At 38.1% G+C, this 23,328-nt stretch overlaps 1 protein-coding gene and 1 long non-coding RNA gene across 2 annotated transcripts in view; one reads left to right on the forward strand and one right to left on the reverse strand.

Moving 5' to 3' along the window:
* The window catches only part of LOC139948370 (prokineticin receptor 2-like), a 33,456-nt gene extending 21,204 nt beyond the window's left edge, over positions 1-12,252 (forward strand). Inside the window, exon 2 of the mRNA XM_071946510.1 lies at positions 11,214-12,252. Coding sequence (XP_071802611.1) covers positions 11,214-12,252 — 1,039 coding nt within the window. The remainder of the gene's footprint in view (positions 1-11,213) is intronic.
* Positions 1-23,009, reverse strand: part of LOC139948097 (uncharacterized) — a 53,565-nt gene extending 30,556 nt beyond the window's left edge. Inside the window, exons 1-4 of the long non-coding RNA XR_011787408.1 lie at positions 22,918-23,009; positions 22,054-22,259; positions 21,458-21,672; positions 20,131-20,232 (exon numbers count right to left, since the gene is read on the reverse strand). This is a non-coding gene — a long non-coding RNA (uncharacterized lncRNA). The remainder of the gene's footprint in view (positions 1-20,130; positions 20,233-21,457; positions 21,673-22,053; positions 22,260-22,917) is intronic.
* Positions 23,010-23,328: the final 319 nt, after the last annotated feature.

Consider the following 23,328-nt stretch of genomic DNA (forward strand, 5'->3'; position numbering starts at 1 on the left):
CTTCGTCTCTCTACAACGATGTTAAATATTTACCGTTGAATGCTCACAGCATTGGTCTGCAATCAAGCAATCTAGTTTAAACAAGGCTTGGGGCACAACAACGTAACTCAAGGGGCACAATCTGAATTACTGAGTCTCAACAACTCAACAATTGATTTTTTTCCGCGCGGTTTTTCTATCTTCTATTTCAGAAACATGTGTAGGTCACCGTCACTAATGAACCATGTACGATTGTTTCTAGGGCTTCCATTCAGCGCAGTATATAGTGTATTTTATAAGGGTTGCATTGCAAGACACTATACGTGAGGGCTACTCTATCCTGGTAAACAAATTATGCAGACATAATAACTCTCTTTCTTTGATTGCTATTATGATGTAAGGTCATGGCGTATTTCCGACGGCAAGAATCGCAACACCTGCTTGCTTGAGTCGACTGACTGATACCCACAACTACTAAACTCACAAGTCGAAAGCAAGGCATAAAATAGCGATCAATAGATCGTGTATAGACAGATAGCTCACCTCTACACACAGATATTAAGAGACTATCATTAGAAGATGCAAAGCAATGTTGGTTTTGTTGAAGCACATTTTTAAGGAATCTGGTTTATCGTCACTCTGAACGATAAACCACGATTTATCTCTAAGCTCGGCACAGTTTAAACAAAATACTACATATTATTTTAAGTGCATTCCAAACAATTCTTTTTTATTGACTTTTAGGTTCATTCGCTTCAATCCATTTGTTGACACACTGGGCTGTTGTATTATTGTTCTACTGCGATGTCTTTAATATAAAGGCTACTCTCCAGGCACGGAAGTATCAAATGAACTTCCTGTGTTCACGGTTCTAAATATAATTGTTTTTAGACACACGGAAAAATAGTCAATAATTATATATACTGCTTTTTATTACACTTTATCTGAATTTTTGTTAAATGCGGTGGTCACTTGAAGCTTCCGTACTCCGGAAACTCTTGTCCAGTTTTGGATTGTATAACACACTGGGTCAATAAAGTGATTTAATCTGCCTGATGTATATGCAACTGGCTACACGTTGAAACCAACGAGTTTGAATATCAGTTAGCAATCAGTCACTGCACTTGTTGTATCTGTTGTTTAATCATTCCAATCATTCAGCGTATACTTCACTAATTGGAGGAATATTATTTCGCCTCCGTAAAATGCAACTTTATTAGATCACCCATAGGTGCAATGAGACTTAATATCATTCATTTCGGTGACAGTCTTTGGAATCCAAGATTCATTGATAGGGTTCTGACGCTCTTATTTAATAACAACTTTAAACTATGTCTTCTAAATATTTACATTGGGGCGCAGGATTATATGGTTTTGCACTTTTGCACTTTTAGATTAAAGAAGCGCATAAATAGTTTTATTTTATAAAACGTTGAAGCGAACGTCCAGTTAAAGGTGTATATTAGAATATCAGAAATACGAATAATATAGTTTGCTTTAACCACCATTAGTTCAGACAAATTTAATTGACGATATAAAACGCAAAGCATTTAAAATAAAATGTAAATTTCTTTAAAAGATACTGGGTCCAACCTTTCAAACAAATTTCTCGAAAATTTTAATTAAATTTTGCTATTTCATAGCTTCAGAAAATGTATAAGCATTTGTGTAAGGTATGTGCGAAAAACCTCCATTTTAAGTGGTACTATATTAAAAGCTGAAATTGAATTATTGTTTCTCACGTTGATTAGCCACGAAAAAAAACTTTTGCTATGTCATAATTAAACACGTTTCTGTCAGCGAATATTGGGCCATTAAACTAATGCACACATTTCCTGGCAGAACATTTATATCAATAAACGTCTCCTTCGTAATTATTTGAGGTAAACTCTTGTGGGGAATATGATAATTGGTATGTTGAGCTTATACCATTATTTTTAAATGTAAAAGAAGGAAGAAGCTATCGCATATTAACCTCAATGAAAAACAAACAAACAAACAAACAAACAAACAAACAAACAAACAAACAAACAAACAAACAAACAAACAAACAAACAAACAAACAAACAAACAAACAAACAAACAAACATCCCCACAAACAAACGTTGTTTTCCACTGCAATGTATCATACACGTAATAAAACTACTCGTATTAATTGATAAAAAGTTATTGGAAAACAGTTTACGCATACAGAATTTTTGTTACATTGATAGATACAATCCGACTATAGACTTAACCCTTATCCAAAACATCAAACAATTCTGTAAGACTGCCGAGTTAACACACCTGGAAATGTAAGGCTTTTAAAACAACCGATGTTAGTCAGTTTTTGCATGCCGTTCTAAGCCTCTCACTAATAGAATTACTCACTCTGACCTGAAATGAACTTATTGTGGATTAGGGATAAATCATTTTCGTTTGACAGAGTTCATCTAAAATAACAATTTAAACCAAGAAAACAAATCAATTTTTAGCGACTGCAGTAAAACTGCATAGAGCGGAAGGAGGCCGTTACCGTGCCGATTACATACACAGGTCAATGCACTTATAGCCTCGCAGCACACCCTCGACATAAAGATGCTCTCACAACCACGGGGTTCCCATGACTCCTCATATTCTACAGATGTTACTGGAGGGTCTTTAGATAGAACCACTTTATAATATTCATTACTTCCACAAACGCATCAATTTAGATTATCATTGGAAATAGTTTATGATCAAGTCTGTTATCCACTTCAGCCCCGGCAACTTAAACCAGGAGGAAGATTAATAAAACTCACTGTACAACAAATCAATATCACACATCTCTTTGTATTTGCGAATTGATGCAAATATGTGTTTGAAAGACTATAGCCAGCGGACTTCTTATTGAATAGCTGTCCAAGCTCCATTTATTCCGAATATGAATGCCGTAGACTATTCTTGCATCTATAGATTGCACCAATTCAAGGCAAACCGTGCGATAGGTCAAACATTAGCAAAGTGTTGAACATGCATCAACCACTAAAACACCTCATTAGAAATGCTTTGGAAATGGCCAGCATGCAGCCAGAGTGTTCACACATAGCAAGACCAAAACACCTATTTCCTCTCGGTAAGTATGTTTAGGCGTAAAACAATGTAAAATGTTGCAATTTCGAACGGTCCAAAACCAACAAATAACTTGAATTATAACATTGAGTTATGGCAATCGATATTAAGAGAGTTTTCCTCTTATAAAAACCCTCATTGTATAACAATTCCTCATTGTTTCGTGATAAAGGATAATTAGAAGGCTTTTCAACGCACTCCGAGGAAGAAAGATAAAATGGCTCGTGGGTGACTCAACGAGAGAATGAATTGAGATAATATACAGAATGAAAACCGGCGGCTTCCTGGGAGGATTTATCCTACTGGATACTAGGATTACTGTTGCATAAACGATTGAATTCAGTGGGGAAATTACCGTAGAGCACTTCCTTACAACAGTTAAGTCATTTCCGTGATTGTCCAAAAATGGCTGGCTATTTGATTTAGGGTTTTAGGGAACGATTTAGGGAACGGCGCTTGTCTAATTCTTTCCGATTGCATGCAGAAGTTGCTTTTTATAGAATGGTGGACAGCAAATTTAAATGGACTGGCCATTTGTTGAACACCCGCCTTTAACTCGTATTTTGTGGACACTATTGCTAAACTTAGGGTTAACGTAGAGTTCGTTTTAAACCACAGGTAAGTACCACATATCATACACCGATGGGGACTTAAAACTTATCATTGGTGAGAATTCCAGTTGTGCGAGCAATGTGTGTTTAATACCACAATAACAATGAAAGCCATCAACTAACCGTCGCTGCAACAATAATGTTGGACAGACTCATAAGAAGAGGGATTTCTTGTTAGACTGCAATGTGTATTTAATGTGTCATTGCTTAAGCCCCAGACAGACTTTGTAATAGTATTGAGATGTACTTTGATAGGCATGGGTTCAATACTAGAAATGCTAATTCTCTTCATGTTGTTCTCTCTAAGCCTAACATGGAATTTTTTAATCTTTTAATTATTCTGGTGCTGCTATATGGAACAAGTTGCCTACTGAGGCCCAAAATGCATCGTCTATATTGATGGTTTAAAACAATTGTATTTAACAAATCAATTTTCATTTTAATCCCCTTGCTGTTCTTTTTAAATGGTAAAATCTTTTACTGTTTGTATTTTTGTTTAAATTATGTTTTTCCTTTTCCTTTTTATTTTATTACACAAGACCATGTAGTAACACAGCTCTTTAATAAAGATCTTTAAAAAAAATGTAATAATAATCTGAAATAATGACGTAATACCATCTAACTTAACCTCTGTTAAATAACCGCAGAACTGCTGGAAGCACTTGGGCCTTTGCTTGCTTAGAGTCTGGTTGAAAGTTACACAGCTTTAGTGGTTGGGACCGTCAAGCTTGGTGAATGATTAGTATTTGGGGGAAAGTGTTGGGGAAAGTGATTTGAATTCCGAACTGACAGTTTAATTCGAACACAAGATGTTGATTCGGTGGCTTTTTACCCCGCAGCAACATCCTTACCTCAACTAACAATAATAAACAATAAACACCTACTTGTAACAGTCTATTTCAAAATTGATTTATGGACGCCAGATACAACCTGTCAAACCACCCTATTTAAATCCCTGACCATTAAAACAAAAAACAACCGGTCAACATGCGGGACCTGATTTTATTTACAAATGTTTGTTTATGAAGTCTAGATTGACATAGCTTAAGTTTGTTATTATTCAGTATGCTGTAACCAAGGCAATATGACCTTTACAAGATCTTTTGATTCAATAGTACGCTCAAATCAATATTTGCCTTTCTCTAAAGAGAGCTATTGCTAAACTGACATGTAGGCATATTATAGTCTTATGGCAGTTGGCTGATTTTTAATGCACATACCTCAGGTCCCGCGTGAACATCGCCACTCTCGGTGTTTTATTTTATCTTCTCGCCCTATTGATCGATACTGAAATTCCTGCCAAGTTGTTGTTCAAACCAAAATGCGATTTATGCGGCAACAAGCTTCGAAGAAAAGGTATCAAGTTCTTGAGCGTAAAAACATTCCCTCGTACAAGTTTGAGGTCTTATTGATGTAGAGCCACTAATGTCAAACTAAAACTGCTCAAATCTTTTAGGTTCCAAAGGAAGCAATTCAATGCAATGTGACGTAGCCTACTTTCTCTATTTAAACACAATAGGCTGTTAATAACAAAATAAAACATTTACAAACATATTAAAATCTCAGTCTATAATGCATTGAGTACCGTGGGATGCTTGTAAGACTTGTATGTCATAGCCTCAGCCTTATAAAAACTTACAACCGACAGACAAACCAAGACAAACAAACAGTTTACCGTAAAGCGAATAATTAATCTGAGTGCACCTGTACTCAATGTCATACAAATTATGTATAAAATCAATATACATTTTCACAAGCAATGCCAAATCTCATGTAAAATCATAGTACGTCTTTCATAACTTGTTTTTTTTATTACGTCGCTGTAGGGTGCCGCTTCCTCTCCCATATATGCTTACCTTGTAGCTTTACAGCCGATTAACGACAATGGTTCTATTATACGAGTATTTATAAAATAGAAATTTCCCCTTATGAATGAAACGATTCCCCTGTTGTCTACAATAGTTTCCTTTCAATTCAGCAAACATCAAACTTGACATTTTCCATTACTTGCAGGAACCCAAGGGTTTAAAGGTTAGCACTGTTAGGCTAAATTAGGGGAAAACAGTTTAATGTACACAATACTCGACAGCACGGTATTGTGTACATTTTTTATCAAGCAAGTCAAAAGGTGACATTTTGATCAGCTGTCAACTCCCATGAGGTTATCGCCGTTATGTGCCCACACGAGGATAACAAAAACCAAGTGGATTGCCCCGAGAACCATTTTGACTAAAATGGTCAAACAGGTCTTCATTGGGTCAACGGCTTTCTCAAATGCAAATAAGGAAGAAGAAGAAGACGACGAAGAAGAAAAGATCAAGAACAGCGATAGACAATCTTATCTATAGCCTACAAGTCTGAGTAGAGCTGACATAATGTCATAGAAGGCTGAGGGGCGAAAATGTTCACCATCGTATCAGTATATGTCAGGAACTCGATCAAATGAGCTACATAAGCTCACAGACATGTTGCATTATAGAGCATAGAGTGTATTCAGTAAAGCGGTATTTCAGAAACTCGGTCACATTGAGCCACAGTTGTAGCCGCTGTGTGTCTAAAACTCGATCAAATGAGCGACATAAGCTCACAGGTACCATGTTGCATCGTATAGCATTAAAGAGTGTTTTTACATTGCTGTATTCAGTAAAGCGGTATTTCAGAAACTCGGTCACATTGAGCCACAGTTGTAGCCGCTGTGTGTCTAAAACTCGATCAAATGAGCGACATAAGCTCACAGGTACCATGTTGCATCGTATAGCATTAAAGAGTGTTTTTATATTGCTGTATTCAGTAAGTGGTATTTCAGAAACTCGATCACATTGAGCCACAGTTGTAGCGGTGTGTGTCTAAAACTCGATCAAATGAGCGACACAAGCTCACAGGTGCCATGTTGCATTATGTTGCATTATAGAGCATTAAAGACAATGGACACTATTGGTAATTGTCAAAGACCAGTCTTCTCACTTGGTGTATCTTTGAGCTCAATTGGTCGTCGAAGTTGCGAGATAACTATGAAAGAAAAAACACCCTTGTCACACGAAGTTGTGTGCTTTCAGATGCTTGATTTCGAGACCTCATACTATAAATCAGAGGTCTCGAAATCAAATTCGTGGAAAATTACTTCTTTCTCGAAAACTACTTCACTTCACCGTTTCTCACAAAGTTTTATACTATCCACCTCTCCCCATTACTCGTTACCAAGTAAGGTTTATGCTAATAATTATTTTGAGTAACTACCCATGGTGTTCACTGCCTTTACAGGCCAATTGATAATTAAAGAGTGATTCAACTTCGGGTAAAAATGAAAACCCACAAACAAAACAGTCCCTCAATTTCACTTTATGCGTAATTTGCTTTTTTTGCGAAATGCGATTTAAAAGGACGCCACTCAAATTGAACAATACAATCGAACTGATTTCAAATTCGCAGCAATTTTATTCGCAGAAATCTGAAGTTGCACCAACTCTGCATAACAACGCTTTGTACGTACATTATTCATATTTATAATTCCCTTGTAATTATGACAAAGAGACGAAATTGCTTTGTTACCAAAGCATGAAAATGAAACAGCCTGTGTTTATGCTAAAAACCCACAGTTAATTTGAAAGGTATAGACACTATAGGGAACAAATAAATAGTATATTTAGCGTCAGGCAGCACTGTTTGTCTGTAGGCCTATGCGTTCAGTCTAATAAAGGGGTGTGAACAAAATAACTGATTGCCTTTTCCATTATTAACGAGCTGTTATATAACAATGGATCCCTAGAGCTGAACGAAAACTTATCCTCAGATATAATTATGAAGTGAGTGAATTGTGGTATTGCAGACACTAACACTCTGATAGATACAACTCGATTTTATCCAACCAAGAAAAGCAGAATTTGTGGCCTTTTTCTTCATGTGCAGCCGTAGTAATCCTCAAGTGAAGTATTTTATATTCTCACATTCTAAAACAATTGTGAAATTAAATCCACTGGATACATTGAGGACTTATTGCACCAACGGTTAACAAATAAGACTGCCCCACTTCATGTCAAGTGCATGGACGCGTAATCAATAACCAAAATCATTCTCTTGGAATACATCTCCCTGGCGTTTAGAGGATGAGAGAGAACGACAGGGGTGGGGGTGGCCTGCCTCTACGGGAATAATGCAGATCAGCTGCTCCCATCACCTCTGGTTTGTTGTTTTTTCGACCAAGGCGGGGGGATACAAAACAATTTAACGACAGGGGTATCTGTTGATTTTAATAGCTTTTGTCAACGCCTATGACTTGAAAAGCTTCGCGTTGAGTGCATGGACACTCGTTTACTTTGCTTTTCACGTGATGTTTTCACGGGTGCCCGAGTGACATCTCGTAGCACTTCTCTTACATTTTGACGATAAGTACCAACCAATCCCCCCTCCCCCAACAGAAATAGAGTTGTTCATAATAACTTACTGGGTGCAACAAACCTTGCAAACCTTGGATTCTTATGGAAGCTAGTGTTATTGTTTAATTTTTGCATTTAATTAAGTTGACAATCTAAAGGTAATTTGTTTGCATAGATCTATGCACTTTCTACATTTTAGCGGTTCCATTCATATCCCCTGGGTACACATAAACAATCCAGAGATGAATTTTGCATATTAAAACGTGTTTTTTTTTTAAAGATTGTTCACAATGAGATAAAGAAATTTTCTTGCGGGAAAACATATCGAAAAAAATATATGAGAAACTGTAAAAGGATTGTTGTCGGCTCCATACTTCTATGTCAAGATTATAATCTTGTTATAACATCCTCTTGGGTTCTCAACGGCTGTTCAATGTGCCAAAAAAGACCGACATAAAAAAGTCATCCGCAGAACTATTAACACAACATCCGCTAGGTAGTCTCGGAGGATATTGTAGGCTCAGAGAAATTATGCATTTCAAGCACAGTGATATAGTTTTCCGGTTTTACAGAGATCTGCTCAAAGTAAATAACCTGAGGCAGTGATATCTTTAATTGGTCCCAACCATTGTACAACAAACGCAAATACCTCGGGCTATATTGACCACGTCAGCAATGCTCACATGAAACAAAGATCTTTAGAAAGGACCTGTTTTCAAATTTATTGTAAACTCCATATTAATATAAAGTCATTAAAGCCTGCTAAATATCAATCAAATTACTGCCTCAACAACAAAGACCCCAAAACCAAAAACACAAATCATAAACTTTAAAAAGGTCTAACTGCCAAATAGTAACGGAGTGTTAAAAAAAGAGGAGACAGGTAATTTATTTGTTTTTTGAAAAACCGTTATATTATGAAAAACGTTTAGTCCAACTGAGTTTTAATCAGAACCATTTATTTTTGTTCTCCGACTTGAGAATAATGGGCAAAACGTTTACGAACATAATTATTCTGGAGAAAAGTCGCCCATCAAAGTCAACTTGTTGCAATGGATGATCTGAATCTTATTAAACAGCCTAACAACGATTTGAGGGAGGTGTGCACAGAAACTGAGTTGTCGAAAAAAAAACATGATTACAATAATGAAACCACCAATGGAAGCTTTATTTATATTGGCTGAATTGGCATAACAACCGATTAATTATTCGACACTTGTTGACAACTTGCTTTATCTTACAGTAGTTGAGAATTCCATCATTATCGCCCAACAGTAAACGACACACTAAAGTACATTAAACATTCGCTGACGAAGTCCAAACAATATCACATACATTGTGAAACAGCGGCATTGTTCAAACAGGTTTCTTTGTGACATGGATGCCGATCCGAAGAAGGTTGATTTGTCATCTGCTTTATCTGTAGCAGGAAGGATCACAAGTACATGAAGATTGCGTTGCAATGATATCACAAAATGCCTCCCAGCCACATTGAAGGGGAATGGCTGCCTCTGTTTCCTATTTTCTTCTTTTTCTGTTTCTTTCAAATCGCGGCACTGATCTTCTATTCTCTGGAATTAGTCCCAGTCAGAATAATTGCATTTTATATCTGACGTTAGACCTAGAGTTGCACATCCTCCCCTAGGCTTGTAGTAATCTTACGGAGTAATATGGGCACTGGAGACTTGCGGGCCGGTCATGCGACAAGCACTACAGCACGTTTTATAACTAAATTAACACGGGGCAATGTGTGGTAGTAAACGGGCTGTTTCTTCAGTCTTCCTTTCAGTATACTCAAGCAAGAAAAGCACCACGAGTCGCAAAAGTGCTGACTCAAAATCTAAAGGGGAAAACAAAAACTGATGATGGAATAGTATTTTGTATTTCGACTTCCATAGGCTGCCATGAAAGCCGACTTCTATAGGCTGCCATGAAAGCCTAATAGTTTTGAAGAAAGTGCAAGTATTTGTTATGTTAGAACTGCAGAACGAAACTAAGACTGCTGATGGATGAAAGATGGAGACGCTGATGAGTGGATGAGACTATTGCACTAAGTATGCATGACTATATCATTGTAATAAGGACAACCCTAAAACCTATTTGTCTAAACTACACCATGATGTTGGCGTAACTACTACATAGATGCAATTAAACAGTTCACTACAACATTTTGGCCTTTATGTTATATTCTTTAACATTTTGATCATTGAATGAAAATGGTCATATTATTTAAAATAAAAGGTGAGAAATGTGTTTATTTTGTTTTTCATTTTGGGGCAAACACGGATAACTCTTTCTCCTGCTATAGAGCTTTTTCAGCCGACATAGGACTATAATTCCCACCTGTAGTCAATATTATACAACAAACCAGAACTGAAAAGCCAACGTCAAAGCCACTCGACTCATCCCTACACAATTTGTTCTTTTTCGGGGAATATTCGTAAGCAAATATTTTGGTAATAATGTTCTTAATCTGAGCAGCTAACAGTGTGAGCCAAGTTGGGTAGACGCCTTGATCCTTCAATCACAGCAACTTATCAATGCTTGATCTCCTTTCTAGCCCCGGTACAGCCTTAGAGATAATATCGGGTTATCCTTTCTCGATGCATCTCAATTTTACTAAAAGACCAAAAGCTAAAAGCAAGCAGAACCCTCTTCTATAAACATGTGAAATAACACACTAAGGTGTGTTAAAGAATGTAAATTGCTTGCCATTTCAACAATAAGTTCAGATTTGGCGACTGTTCAAAAAGCTATTCGGAGCTGAAACTTTGCCCATGGTATAATATTACGGTACGGAATCGCTATACACGACTTAATACTTAATTACAGCTAAAATTTCCGGAAAAATGACAACTTCAATAATGTACATAATTTGAAATATTAAATCAGGCGAGTGTACAGGAAACGAACAGAGTATTGTAAAACCAATGACTACACTTTAATAACTCATGTATACATGTACTTGTAGGGGTTGTGCCGTCAGTATAAGCATGTGTCTGTTCATAATTATGAACACTCGCCCAGTCACTGAAAGTTCACAGATCATACGACCACAAGCCTACTCTGATCATGACGACACGGCCCCGTATAAACGTACAAAGGAGAAAACATGATAAAAATGTTAAACTTAATAATTTATTCTATGTTTATGTTTCAGATATATCGTCATAACATACCCATTGAAGCCTCGAATGACCAGAGGTACTACAGGGATTATTCTGGCTTTAATCTGGCTGATCTCAATAACATTTACCATTCCGGCTGCCATACATAGCGACTTGTACGCTATCCAATTCGAAGACGGTGCACATACAGTGCAATGTTCCGAAACATGGATGAACGCATACGCTCTCAAAGCGTATGCACTACTCATGGTCATTGGGGAATTCTTGATTCCACTGGTGGCAATGTGTGTGGCGTATTACCTCATTGCTAAAACGCTATGGTTCCGGAAGATTCCTGGAGGTCATAATACAGCGGAACAGGAGCAGGCGGCAGAGTCTTCGAAGAGACGGACAATCCGCATGCTGATTATTGTAGTTGCCCTCTTTGCACTATGTTGGGCACCATACCATGGCTTCGCCATTACTCGTGACGTCATCATTCCAACCTCTACGTCCGATAATTTTGTGTTGTACCACACGTTGTTTTATGTTGTGGAGGCCTTGGCGATGAGCAACAGTATTTTCAACACTCTTATTTACATAGTATTCAACGCCAACTTCAGAAAGTGTGTGATGCAGATTAAAGTACCGCGGGCGTTTCATCACGTGATGCGACATAGCAGTACCAAAACCCGGTCGTCCCGCCCGACCTCCAACTTCCGCATGGGGACATACCATCGTTCTACAGGTCCAGACAACAAGTCATTGGGGCATTCCAGCCCGTCCAGGTCGCCCATCCCAAGGCACCAACCATCAGGCAGTTGTTTCTCCCCAAACGGTCATTCATTGGTACCACCGGCTTCGCCGAATACTTTGTCTCCGAATGATTGCAGTAACATCTTACATAATAACAATGACATTATCACTGAGAATCCACGGTGTGCTGAGAATTCTCAACCGGCTAAAACTTTAGACGGAGATTCCCGTCCGCAATCCCGATCTTACGATGTTCAAGCTCATCACGTGGTCGCCGGGGAAAACGGAAAGATTGTATTAGTTTTTAATGAGAGTGGAGTTGGAAGTCAAGTATAGACTTACAATCCGTCTGTTGATGGGCACTCTTGTTAACAATGCTAAACATTCTAAGACTTTAAGATAATTCTTAAGTGCACACAAGACAGATACTTTGACGTTTATTTGTACTTGGCATTTGTACTTGGCAATGTCATTTACAGTCGGAGCTTGATGTGACCCTTCCTGCAAATAATCTCTAAAGATTATTTTCCAGTTGTACATCTTACGATACAGACATCAAATCACACTGTGTTTTCAAGCGTTATGCACTTGAGAAGGTGGGGAGAAACTTTGAGGAGAATTAATCATTTCAGAAAGAGAGAGGAAATAATGAAGTAAGTAATTGGGGAATTAGCGGAGAAAAAAGAAGACAAGTTTGTAATTGTATGGAAGAAAGAGTCAGGCACGATTGTTGAGTTAAATGAAAAGTCAGGCTTGATTGACGAATGCAGTTAAATGAAGAAATCGGTTTGAAAGTGGAAGGTGAAAACAATACGGGTTTTACAATTACGAGTGATAGCAATGGTGCGAAGATACACTAATTAATTAGAAATGTTAATAGTTAACATCTCAGTCTTGGTTAACCTTTTATGAGTCGACAAGAAAACCTGAACTGATCAAGTCTGATTAACAATTATCGCTCTTTGTATAGTAAAATCTGAATTTTTTACCACATAAATGGTGCCTCGTCGCTGCATATTTCATTGCAAAAACCCTAACACAATATACAGGTTAAATACAGTAGTAAGTGTTGTTAATAGGGGGACAAATGCAAAGAAAAGTTTGGAAATGTTCCAGAGGTTGACAGACGTAACCGAAACTTCTGTAAAACGCATTTGACTCAGACCCTACCTTTTAGTCTTGTTTCAACTCGTGTGTTTTGCGACATATTGCAATAACGTCTTGAGCCAAGATAGGTAAAACTTCAAGAAAAGTGCCCTACCCGTGGGATCTATTTCCAAGTCTGTTATTAGGTGAGTCAGGGTGAGATTTACGACTCGACTGTTGAATCCGTTCGCCAAAGGATACGGATGAGCGTGTTACTGTAGCATGTTGTATGCAGGTGGAAGAGTGAGGGAGAGCAAGATATAGAGAAGAGTATTACGGGAAAGGGAGGTACAAGATTGGCAGTACCACAGGGGACAAAGTGAGGAGTACGGGGAAATACAGTGGAGAGAGGGTGACAATGTGGGCTGAAACTGAATGTAGGTGAATGATTAAAGTGCTCAGTAAGTACACTTAGTTCACTTGTTTAACAGACACGGATGATTTACAATGGCTACATAGGTCGATGACGCATAAAACAAGAAATAACGTTGGTTTCCAAAGACGAGTCGGAATCGCCTTTCTCTGAATGCCGCTCCACCCTATTGCGTGGAAGCGGAATGAAAGGACACAGTCCTAAATAAAAATGAACATTGTATATTATACACATTTCAGGACAAATTTAAGATCAAATGGGAACACACAAACAAACAAACAAAACCAAGATGCGACCAATGAGTTGTGGATGGTCGGTGGATTTTTTATAAAAGTATTGCATCATTTCTCATATTATTTTCAAGCCTTTTGATCATTCAATACTTCATCCTTCGGTGAAAAGATAGTCTGTAACAATATAGAGTCTATACCAGATTCGATTTCTTGCACAATACAATCAAATTTAAAGTGCAAGTGCTGCACAATGCGTAAGAGTCGATGACATACAAATACGAAAAGCAAGGTTCGAGTTTACAGTGAAATACAATCATGTGTGAGAAGTAGATTGAATATGGTGGGTGGTAAGGTGGTGGAAATGGACCATTATCGATAAAACTGGCCTGGTATGGGTGAGATGAGAAAGGGACCATGATAGAAAACTGGACAGGTATGGGTGAGATAAGAAATGGACCATTATCGATAAAACTGGACAGGTATGGGTGAGATGAGAAAGGGACCATTATAGAAAACGGTACAGGTATAGGTGAGATGAGAAAGTGATCATTATAGAAAACGGTACAGGTATAGGTGAGATGAGAAAGGGATCATTATAGAAAACGGTACAGGTATGGGTGAGATGAGAAAGGGACCATTATAGAAAACGTTAGAGGTATGGGTGAGATGAGAAAGGGATCATTATAGAAAACGGTACAGGTACAGGTGAGATGAGAAAGGGACCATTATAGAAAAATGGACAGGTATGGGTGAGATGAGAAAGGGACCATTATAGAAAACGGTACAGGTATGGGTGAGATGAGAAAGGGACCATTATAGAAAACGGTACAGGTATGGGTGAGATGAGAAAGGGATCATTATAGAAAACGGTACAGGTATGGGTGAGATGAGAAAGGGACCATTATAGAAAACGGTACAGGTATTGGTGAGATGAGAAAGGGATCATTATAGAAAACGGTACAGGTATGGGTGAGATGAGAAAGGGACCATTATAGAAAACGGTACAGGTATGGGTGAGATGAGAAAGGGATCATTATAGAAAACGGTACAGGTATGGGTGAGATGAGAAAGGGACCATTATAGAAAACGGTAAAGGTATTGGTGAGATGAGAAAGGGATCATGATAGAAAACGGTACAGGTATGGGTGAGATGAGAAAGGGACCATTATAGAAAACGGTACAGGTATGGGTGAGATGAGAAAGGGACCATTATAGAAAACGGTACAGGTATAGGTGAGATGAGAAAGGGACCATTATAGAAAACGGTACAGGTATGGGTGAGATGAGAAAGGGACCATTATAGAAAACGGTACAGGTTTGGGTGAGATGAGAAAGGGACCATTATAGAAAACGGCACAGGTATGTGATGTGTGTTCTGTTAATGATGTCACGCAACGTTTATGTACCGCGTTCTTGTGTTTGGTCAAAAAGATCAACTAGAAACAACACAAGCTGTTGCTGTTTGTAATGTACCGTAACAGCGGTTGGAGAGTATAACAGGCTACACAAGAAAAGACAAACTAAATCCCGTGATATATTTGCAACTCTTGAAATCGTGGAATTTAATAGCATTATCTCTACGACCTAAAAATCCTACAAATTGGGAGATCATTTTGATAACTGTTTTTGTCGTAATTGGTAAAATCATCATGGTTTATTATATAAGACGTTGCATCGCAGCCAAAGGCTGAGATACACATGATTTACATTAAAAACAATTACGCAGTAAAATAATAAATGTAGAACTCAAAATACAATATGACAACATACATTTTCCCCAGCCGCACACGCATCCCACTTGCTCCGTGAAGTTCTGGCCATGGCACTGGTATTTACAAAAGAATTCTTCCGCACTCAAACAAAATCCAACACCTCTTGGCACATTCAACACCCAAACTGGTAGGCATATATTATGCCTGAACCCACTTCAGTTTACTCCTGCAGTCCTTAGTCTCAAAGAATAAAACAAAAGTTCCATCCACTGGGATGGGAAAGGTTATTATGAAGGTGTTTTGCATACACGAGTACCCATTTGTACTCCTGGGTAAAGAGAAGCAAATATGGTTGAACCCTTTTGGTTTGGGAAGAGTTATATAACTTCCGATATGTATAGGCTCCAATGAAAAATAATCCAGTCATCTTGTAAAGACTAATAGGCTACTCCTAGATGCCTTTGTCACATTATTTTCTGTTCGAGGTAAAAATCACAAAAAAACTAAAACCGTTTCAATTACTTTTTATAACAAAAACGCATTGACACTAACTAGTCTCTTCGGTAAATCTTGTCCTAAAAGCTTGGTCTAAGCAACTTGATTTATTTTGTGAATGGATATAGGGACTGTTTAAGGTAAGGTGTGATAGGAACGACAAGGCGTGGATACCATAGTAGAAATATATAATGCTATAATAAGAGAAAATTGATGCAGGGTAGTGGAATAACGAACGTGTTAAAGTATGTCGTTTATGAGCGCCCCATAAGATCAGTATAATAAAGTTGTCTTAACTCACCAATATAATGTTTATGGGGAAATGTTGATTGTGTGATATCAGGAGGAGTAGAGAGATGTAGGAGAGTCTGAGCTGAGTTTGAGGGATATACATGGAGAATAAACAGACAAAATGTTTGATGAATACTAATTTGTGTTAAATTAATTATGCATTTTCAGAGTTTAACCTGAATAATAAGTTTAGAATGGTTAGCGAATAATATTGGAGTAAACACAATACAAGGTTATAAAGTACTCCACAATGGGTTTAAATTGCATTGACAACATTGTCAATATTATTTGATTATCAGCATAAGCGTCGTCAAGAATCTGTTTTTAATCACACTAGGATTATATCAACTCACGTTTGTGTTCGGCACTCATTGTACCGCGTAGCATAGTACACTGAAACGAATAACAATGTACAGTTTAAGCATGAAAATACTAATCACTTGTGCAGGAAGTCGAACCATGATCATTGGTGTATGTATGTTTGTTGTAGATGCAGTTTTGTTGTTTCTCATTTTTTTGTATTAAGGACATGGTGTATTTATTACAAACAGTGAACTGCTTTATCAATAATCAAGTGGAAACAACTTAATGACTACACTCTCGTGTTTCATACATCAAGTGCTAATATTTTTTGTTTTGTTTCCATTACAGCGCAAGCGCAAATTCGGTAGTAGTCGATCGATAATGACGAAGTTTTTAGGGAACAAAATGAAACAAAAGAGGGCGGTATGCGTTTCAATTGGCGCCGATTAAACTGTCTTCACAACATCTTAGATGGTACAGGGAACCAGCTATAATTAAGAAACAGGAATAGCGAAAACTGTCTGAGGTATTTATGAATATTCGTTAAATGTGCCTTACATGCGACAATTTAAAAACCTGCTACAAAATATCAACCTAAAAGCTGGTTGTATACCGCTTGGTATCGAATCGAACTGTTCAATTTTGACCAAATAACTATAAAGCAAGCTGAGCAAAATGAACTCAGGCTTTTACCGATGTGAAGGGTTCACCCACTTTATTTAATAAGAAGAAAACAGCGCGTTGAGCCAATTAATTGTATGCAGGCCCTCAAAAAAAATCTATATCAATTTGAGAACCCAAGAAAAAGGATACAGTGTAAACATTTTCTCCACTTGTGACATGAGGGCTGGTGACTTTCAACTTGACTTTGGGATGACATATGCCGTGGCATAAGTGGTCCTGTTTGGAGGGAGGCAGATGTTGAGACTAATGCTCAGACGTTTGGAAACAAATTAAACTGGTTTAAGGTGTTTTTATTTGGCGGGTGTAAGAACTCGACGGGCATTGGGACTCATTAAATTGAGCAGAGAATTAAAGTTCAAGAGTCAATAAATAATTTTACAATAACTGTAAAAAGCTGTGAGACTTCTAAAGTACAATGTATTTTTTTGTGTGGTTTAAAATGTTTAGTATTTTGCACTGTATGCTTAGGGAGTTTGGGGTGCACCCTCAAAAGGGATGTTGTCTCCCGGATGGGCGTGTCCCCCAACGTCTAATTAAAAGAGGGTGCAGATGAAATCTCTGACACATTTCACTGTATGGGGGATGGAGACTTTACCTCCTGCCAAACCGGTTTACTTTGTAGCGTAACACGTTAGAGATAACATACAATGTCAATGAAAGTGCAGCAAGATCTCAAACTTATTAAACTTTGTAAAAACATTGTACAGCAACAAGTTTCGAGTACTGGTTAACAAATTAAGACTGCGCCTAATGAAAAAAATATACGTCTGATTATATCATGATCTAGGTTAACCATTGTATAAATCTTTGTTTTGTATTTCTGTTTTGTCTAATGTGCTTTCAAATCATGTCAACGTAAAAATAGCTTATTTAGACATCTTCACTGCTAAATGTTTTTATACCTGTTTGTATATTTAGTAATTACAAGTGTAATGATCAAGAATGATGTTGTTTTAGGGTTAGACAATGGCAGGACATTCAAATAAGCCAAGGAATCTAATAATATGGGCGTAACAAAAATCGTGTGAAAAAGCATGCGTCAGTATTGTTATTTGAGTCAGTGTTTTTGTTGCGTCGCTGATGTTTGTTTGGGGTGGGGTGGGGGTGCATTAAGAAAACTAATACAAAGTGTGACCTTTTATTGACTTTTGGTCGAGTGTTCTCAACATTGCCACTGCAAGCTACGGCCAAAGCCGTCAGTTGGATCACGGCATAACAAAGAGGTTAAGGGCCGTGTCCGAATTCGGGAAATGGTCAGAGTGTCTTAAACGTTGTCACTGCAGCCTACTGCCGCAGCCGTAGCCGTCAACTGGATCACGGCATAACAAAGAGGTTAGGACCGTGTCCGAATTCGGGAAATGGTCAGAGTGTCTTAAACGTTGTCACTGCAGCCTACTGCCGCAGCCGTAGCCGTCAATTGGATCACGGCATAACAAAGAGGTTTATGACTGTGTCCGAATTCGGCAAATGGTCAGAGTGTCTTCAACGTTGTCACTGCAGCCTACTGCCGCAGCCGTAGCCGTCAACTGGATCATGGCATAACAAAGAGGTTAGGACCGTGTCCGAATTCGGGAAATGGTCAGAGTGTCTTAAACGTTGTCACTGCAGCCTACTGCCGCAGCCGTAGCCGTCAATTGAATCACGGCATAACAAAGAGGTTTATGACCGTGTCCGAATTCGGCAAATGGTCAGAGTGTCTTCAACGTTGTCACTGCAGCCTACTGCCGCAGCCGTAGCCGTCAATTGGATCACGGCATAACAAAGAGGTTAGGACCGTGTCCGAATTCGGCAAATGGCCAGAGTGTCTTCAACGTTGTCACTGCAGCCTACAGCCGCGCCGTAGCCGTCAATTGGATCACTGCAATTTTTCACTTTAAACTGCAAAGACCAAAGTAGGTATTAAGGAGAGAACCGGTGGTTGTCAACGATTGATTCTTTTTAGAACCATCACTACTCAAAAAAGATACACAAACATCTTCGACCAGGAAAATGTGAAATCCTTTTTAGGCCAAGGACAATTATTTGTTAGTACCGATGCTGGTTGGTAATGGACAATGACAAAATTTAAACTTTGGAAGACTGAAACCTCCCGCAAACACAAGCCTATACTTGATAAAACCCTCCACTGAATAAGTTATTATCCGGGGAACAATAATTATTTTCAAATGACACCAAATGAGTTTGGTGTCATTGACCGGCAAAACCAGTTAGAGCAATGAGTATCTTCTAGGAATTGTTCTGGTAACCTGGATTAGTCATGTTTTTATAATAAAACTATTCATTGACGGGTTTAGTGCACTAGAATCCAATTAAGACTTGCAGAGAATTAGAAGTGGTGACTGGAGTTAAAATTGCAGCAAAAATTAGCAATCGGAATGGTTAAGAATCTCACGATGTTCTGTAACAATTGTTTTATGGTGAATCCACGTCACTTCTACGTTTCTGGCAATAGTACTGAAGGTTGGTGAGCACAAAACGATTCTGACCAGCTCACAGGAGTGTAAGAGTTAAACAATCATGTTCAGTTTGTGACTAGTTTCCTGCTTAGTTTTGCTCATTAGAAAACTGTCAAGCAAAAATCTGTTCAATGAAATAGGCGCCATTATATTATAGGGCAATGGGCAATGTAACATGGTGAATCCATCGAAAGCAACACAACTTAACAACAATGAACTTGGAGAGGCATGGAGAGTGTTTTCTGGTCAACTGTTAATCGCACACTGGTGATGATTTATGTTTTGCTTACTGAAAATTAAATCATTATTGGTAACAATACTAAAATCACTAAAGCATCCTGGGGTCGATTTCATAAAGAGTTAGGACTAGTCTTGAGAGATTTTAAAAACGTATAGCTAGTCCTAAGTTAGGACGAGTAACTCGTGCTAACTCGAGATAAGACTAGTCCTAACTTTTATTGAAATCTACCCCTGTACAATTAAGACAAGAAGCAAGAAAGTTGACAGAAGTCACAGCTTACCATGATCTTGTTGTGTTGCTTGTTTTACCTTTCGGACGAGCTCCGCACTTCAACCGGATCCATAAAAAACACATCCCTCTTCAACTCTCTCATTGGTACAATCTGTGTCAATAAAAACATTGTTTTACAATGAATTAAAAACTCCAAAGAATCATGACATGTTGACAAACATAAATGCCCCGTTGAGATTAACCTCATTCTAAATTTATTGCTTGGACAACATTTTGTTTGTTTTAGCCATAATGACCTTAATATTTTAATGATAGTTAACTGTGGCAGGGGCACAACAATCGACTGTGCCCGCCCTGAAAAAAACTGAACAGTCGCAAAATAGGTCGATTGTGTGTGTAATGTACGACTAGAGATCCATGTCACGGTGCAAACTAACTGTGACCTTTCTTTGCACCGACCTTTCACCGTAGTCAGAGTTGTGATTAGACCAATCTATATAATTATTCTGTTTATAAAAGAAATATTGACTGCTTAATAATGTTGCAAGGTTAAAATCATAGGCCGTCGCTGATGACAAAGCCCTCAGCCTCGCTTCGTGCATAGTCATGGTTTTGACATAATCTTGGGCCTATAATTTTTACTGAGCCCCTCATAGCAGTCAATTTTTGTATTCTAGTTAATTAGTGGTACAGCTATAATATTGGACCAGGCTTTGAATATGCTATGGTAATGATAGATAGATTCAAGTAGACGTCCTGGTATTACAGATTGGGTTGATGCCATGGCAAGGGCTAAACAGCAGTAGGAAAAGGTTACCCGCAAAAATAACATTCCTTTAAAGGCAGTGGACACTATGACTATTGGTAAGTACTCAAAATAATTGTTAGCATAAGAACTTACTCGGTAACAAGCAATCAGTGGCAATGGAGAGTTACTGTATTTTTTTTGAAGCAGTTAGCCTTGCTGGTTTCGAACCCACAACCTTTTGATTGCAAGTCTTGCAGTCAAATTAATTGACCACAGTGACCTCATTGCTTCTGGGGGAACCATGAACCCTGGATATGTATGGAGGACGAAAAGTGGCCATCTGCTTTTCTGGTATCAGAATTGCAGAAAAGCAGATTTTATGAGTTTTTTATATGAATTCTTCTCCTTTTCTACTTTTCTGCTACCAGAAAAGCAGATTGAAGGTTTTGTGAAAAAGCAATTTTCTGCTTTTCTACTCTGCTGTTACCAGAAAAGCAGGTTTTACTTGTTATCCTAATGCTGGCAGACAAAAAGTGGCCATTTGCTTTTTTCGCTTTCAAAGAACCGCCCGTTAAGGATTTGGTTTATTGAACACGTCCAAACATGAACCACAAGAAGGGAAACTGACCGTGTATTTTTTGTAATGAGAGAATCCTATTGGATGATAGTTGTGAAACCTCCACTGGCGTATTTCCTCGAGTACTGACTGACTGACGTATGTGATTGGTTCCCCAACACAAACACAGTTCTGCAATCATGCATTGTGCGCATTTTATGGTTCCTTCCACGAGCCATCCTTTGAACCCCACTTTTCAGCCATATATGGAAATGATTTTCCGGTATCTGAAAGGAGAAAAGGAGATGTGCACTTTTAGTTCGCCAGAGTAAAATTTGCTCTTCAGGTGGATAAAAACAGAAAAATAGAAAATGAATTTTCAGTAAACGTTAAATCTGCTTTTCAACTATTCTAATAGCAGAAAAAGAGCAAATGGCTACTTTTTGTTTACCAGCATTAGGATAAAAATTAAAACCTGGTTTTCTGGTAACAGAAAAGTAGAAAAGTAGAAAAAGCATTTTCACAAAACGGTCAATCTGCTTTTCAGGCAGAAAAGTAGAAAAGGAGAAAAATTCATAAAAAACCCCACATAAAACATGCTTTTCTGCTATTCTGATACCAAAGAGGGGATGGCCACTTTTTGTCCTCCACTGATATGGCATACTTACTCTTATGGCACGGAAACTGATGAGCAAAGCAATGATGTCAGACAGCATGTGGAAGGAGTCTGACACTAAGGCCAGTGACTTAGTGATGTTACCAGTTACCAGCTCTACTACGAAGCAGGAAGAAGGTTTTCGTCAGTGTCATCATCACTAAAAAGCGATCGCTCTTTCCGTTGTAGCGACCAATAACTAAACCTTTCTTTGACTATCTGTGAAATAATAAAATATTCAAAATGTTCCAATTAATTCAATCTTGTTAAATTTTGATAAAAAATATCGTTAAAGGAATTCGGTTATTTAAAACAGAACAGTTATGAAATAAGTAAATGGAGTATTAATTGAATTGAATCTTTTCCCCTTTTAAAAATCATTTCCAACTGGGCTAAGGTATTGTGCATTACAGCCGTACAGCAATCATTAATAACAATGAAATGGAATTCAGACTCTCCCATTCTCCACGGCACATACAGTCTTGTGCGTAATTCATGTTATGTCAATTTGTGAATGGAACTGTGTGTTGTTAATGTAAGTGACTCCATGACCACAAGCTGGCAACAACCAATCTCTCTCTCCCAAACATTGGTTTAACGTCTATGATTATGAATTGCACAAATCAAGAAACTGTGATTTAGTAACTAGACGACAATATTTATTCTAGTCATTGTGAAATCAGCGGTTAGCTTGGGGGATTCAAACCCACAACCTTGTGATTGCAAGTCCTGCAGTCTAACTAACTAACCATTTTGACACCGTTGGTGTCCACGCGTGTGTGATTGCGTATTGTCTCTGAATTACCACCCGGTCCCTGGCCTTAGATTATAATATTTGGTTTGATTAAGTAGTTCCTAAACATAATGAGACACTTACCTTCTTGTTTTCTGCTTTTGTCGGCACTTCGAAGTAAGCCTTTATTCGCTAAATAAGACGGCATGTGTCAACCGGTGTATCGCAGAGCGTAGCACTAGTTGTTGATAGGAGAGCGCCCTCAAGAGTGACTCTATCATGTTCTTGATTGTCAAAATAATCTCCCATAGCACACAGTGCAAAATGCTAAATATTCATAAATACACGAAAAATACTTAAAAGTCTCACAGCTTTTAACTTGAAAGGGAAAATTATTGATTGACTCTTGAACTTTTATTCTCTGCTCAATTTTATATGGGGAGTCCCTGGGCCCGTCGATTATTCTCCCCCCTCCCTCCAAGTAAAAACCACCCCTTCACAGGTCTTCACAGGTCTAATTTTCAAAACGTCCGCGAGCATCAATCTTGAAAATAT

Source organism: Asterias amurensis, chromosome 15 (genome assembly GCF_032118995.1).
Source record: "Asterias amurensis chromosome 15, ASM3211899v1".
NCBI lineage: Eukaryota > Metazoa > Echinodermata > Asteroidea > Forcipulatida > Asteriidae > Asterias > Asterias amurensis.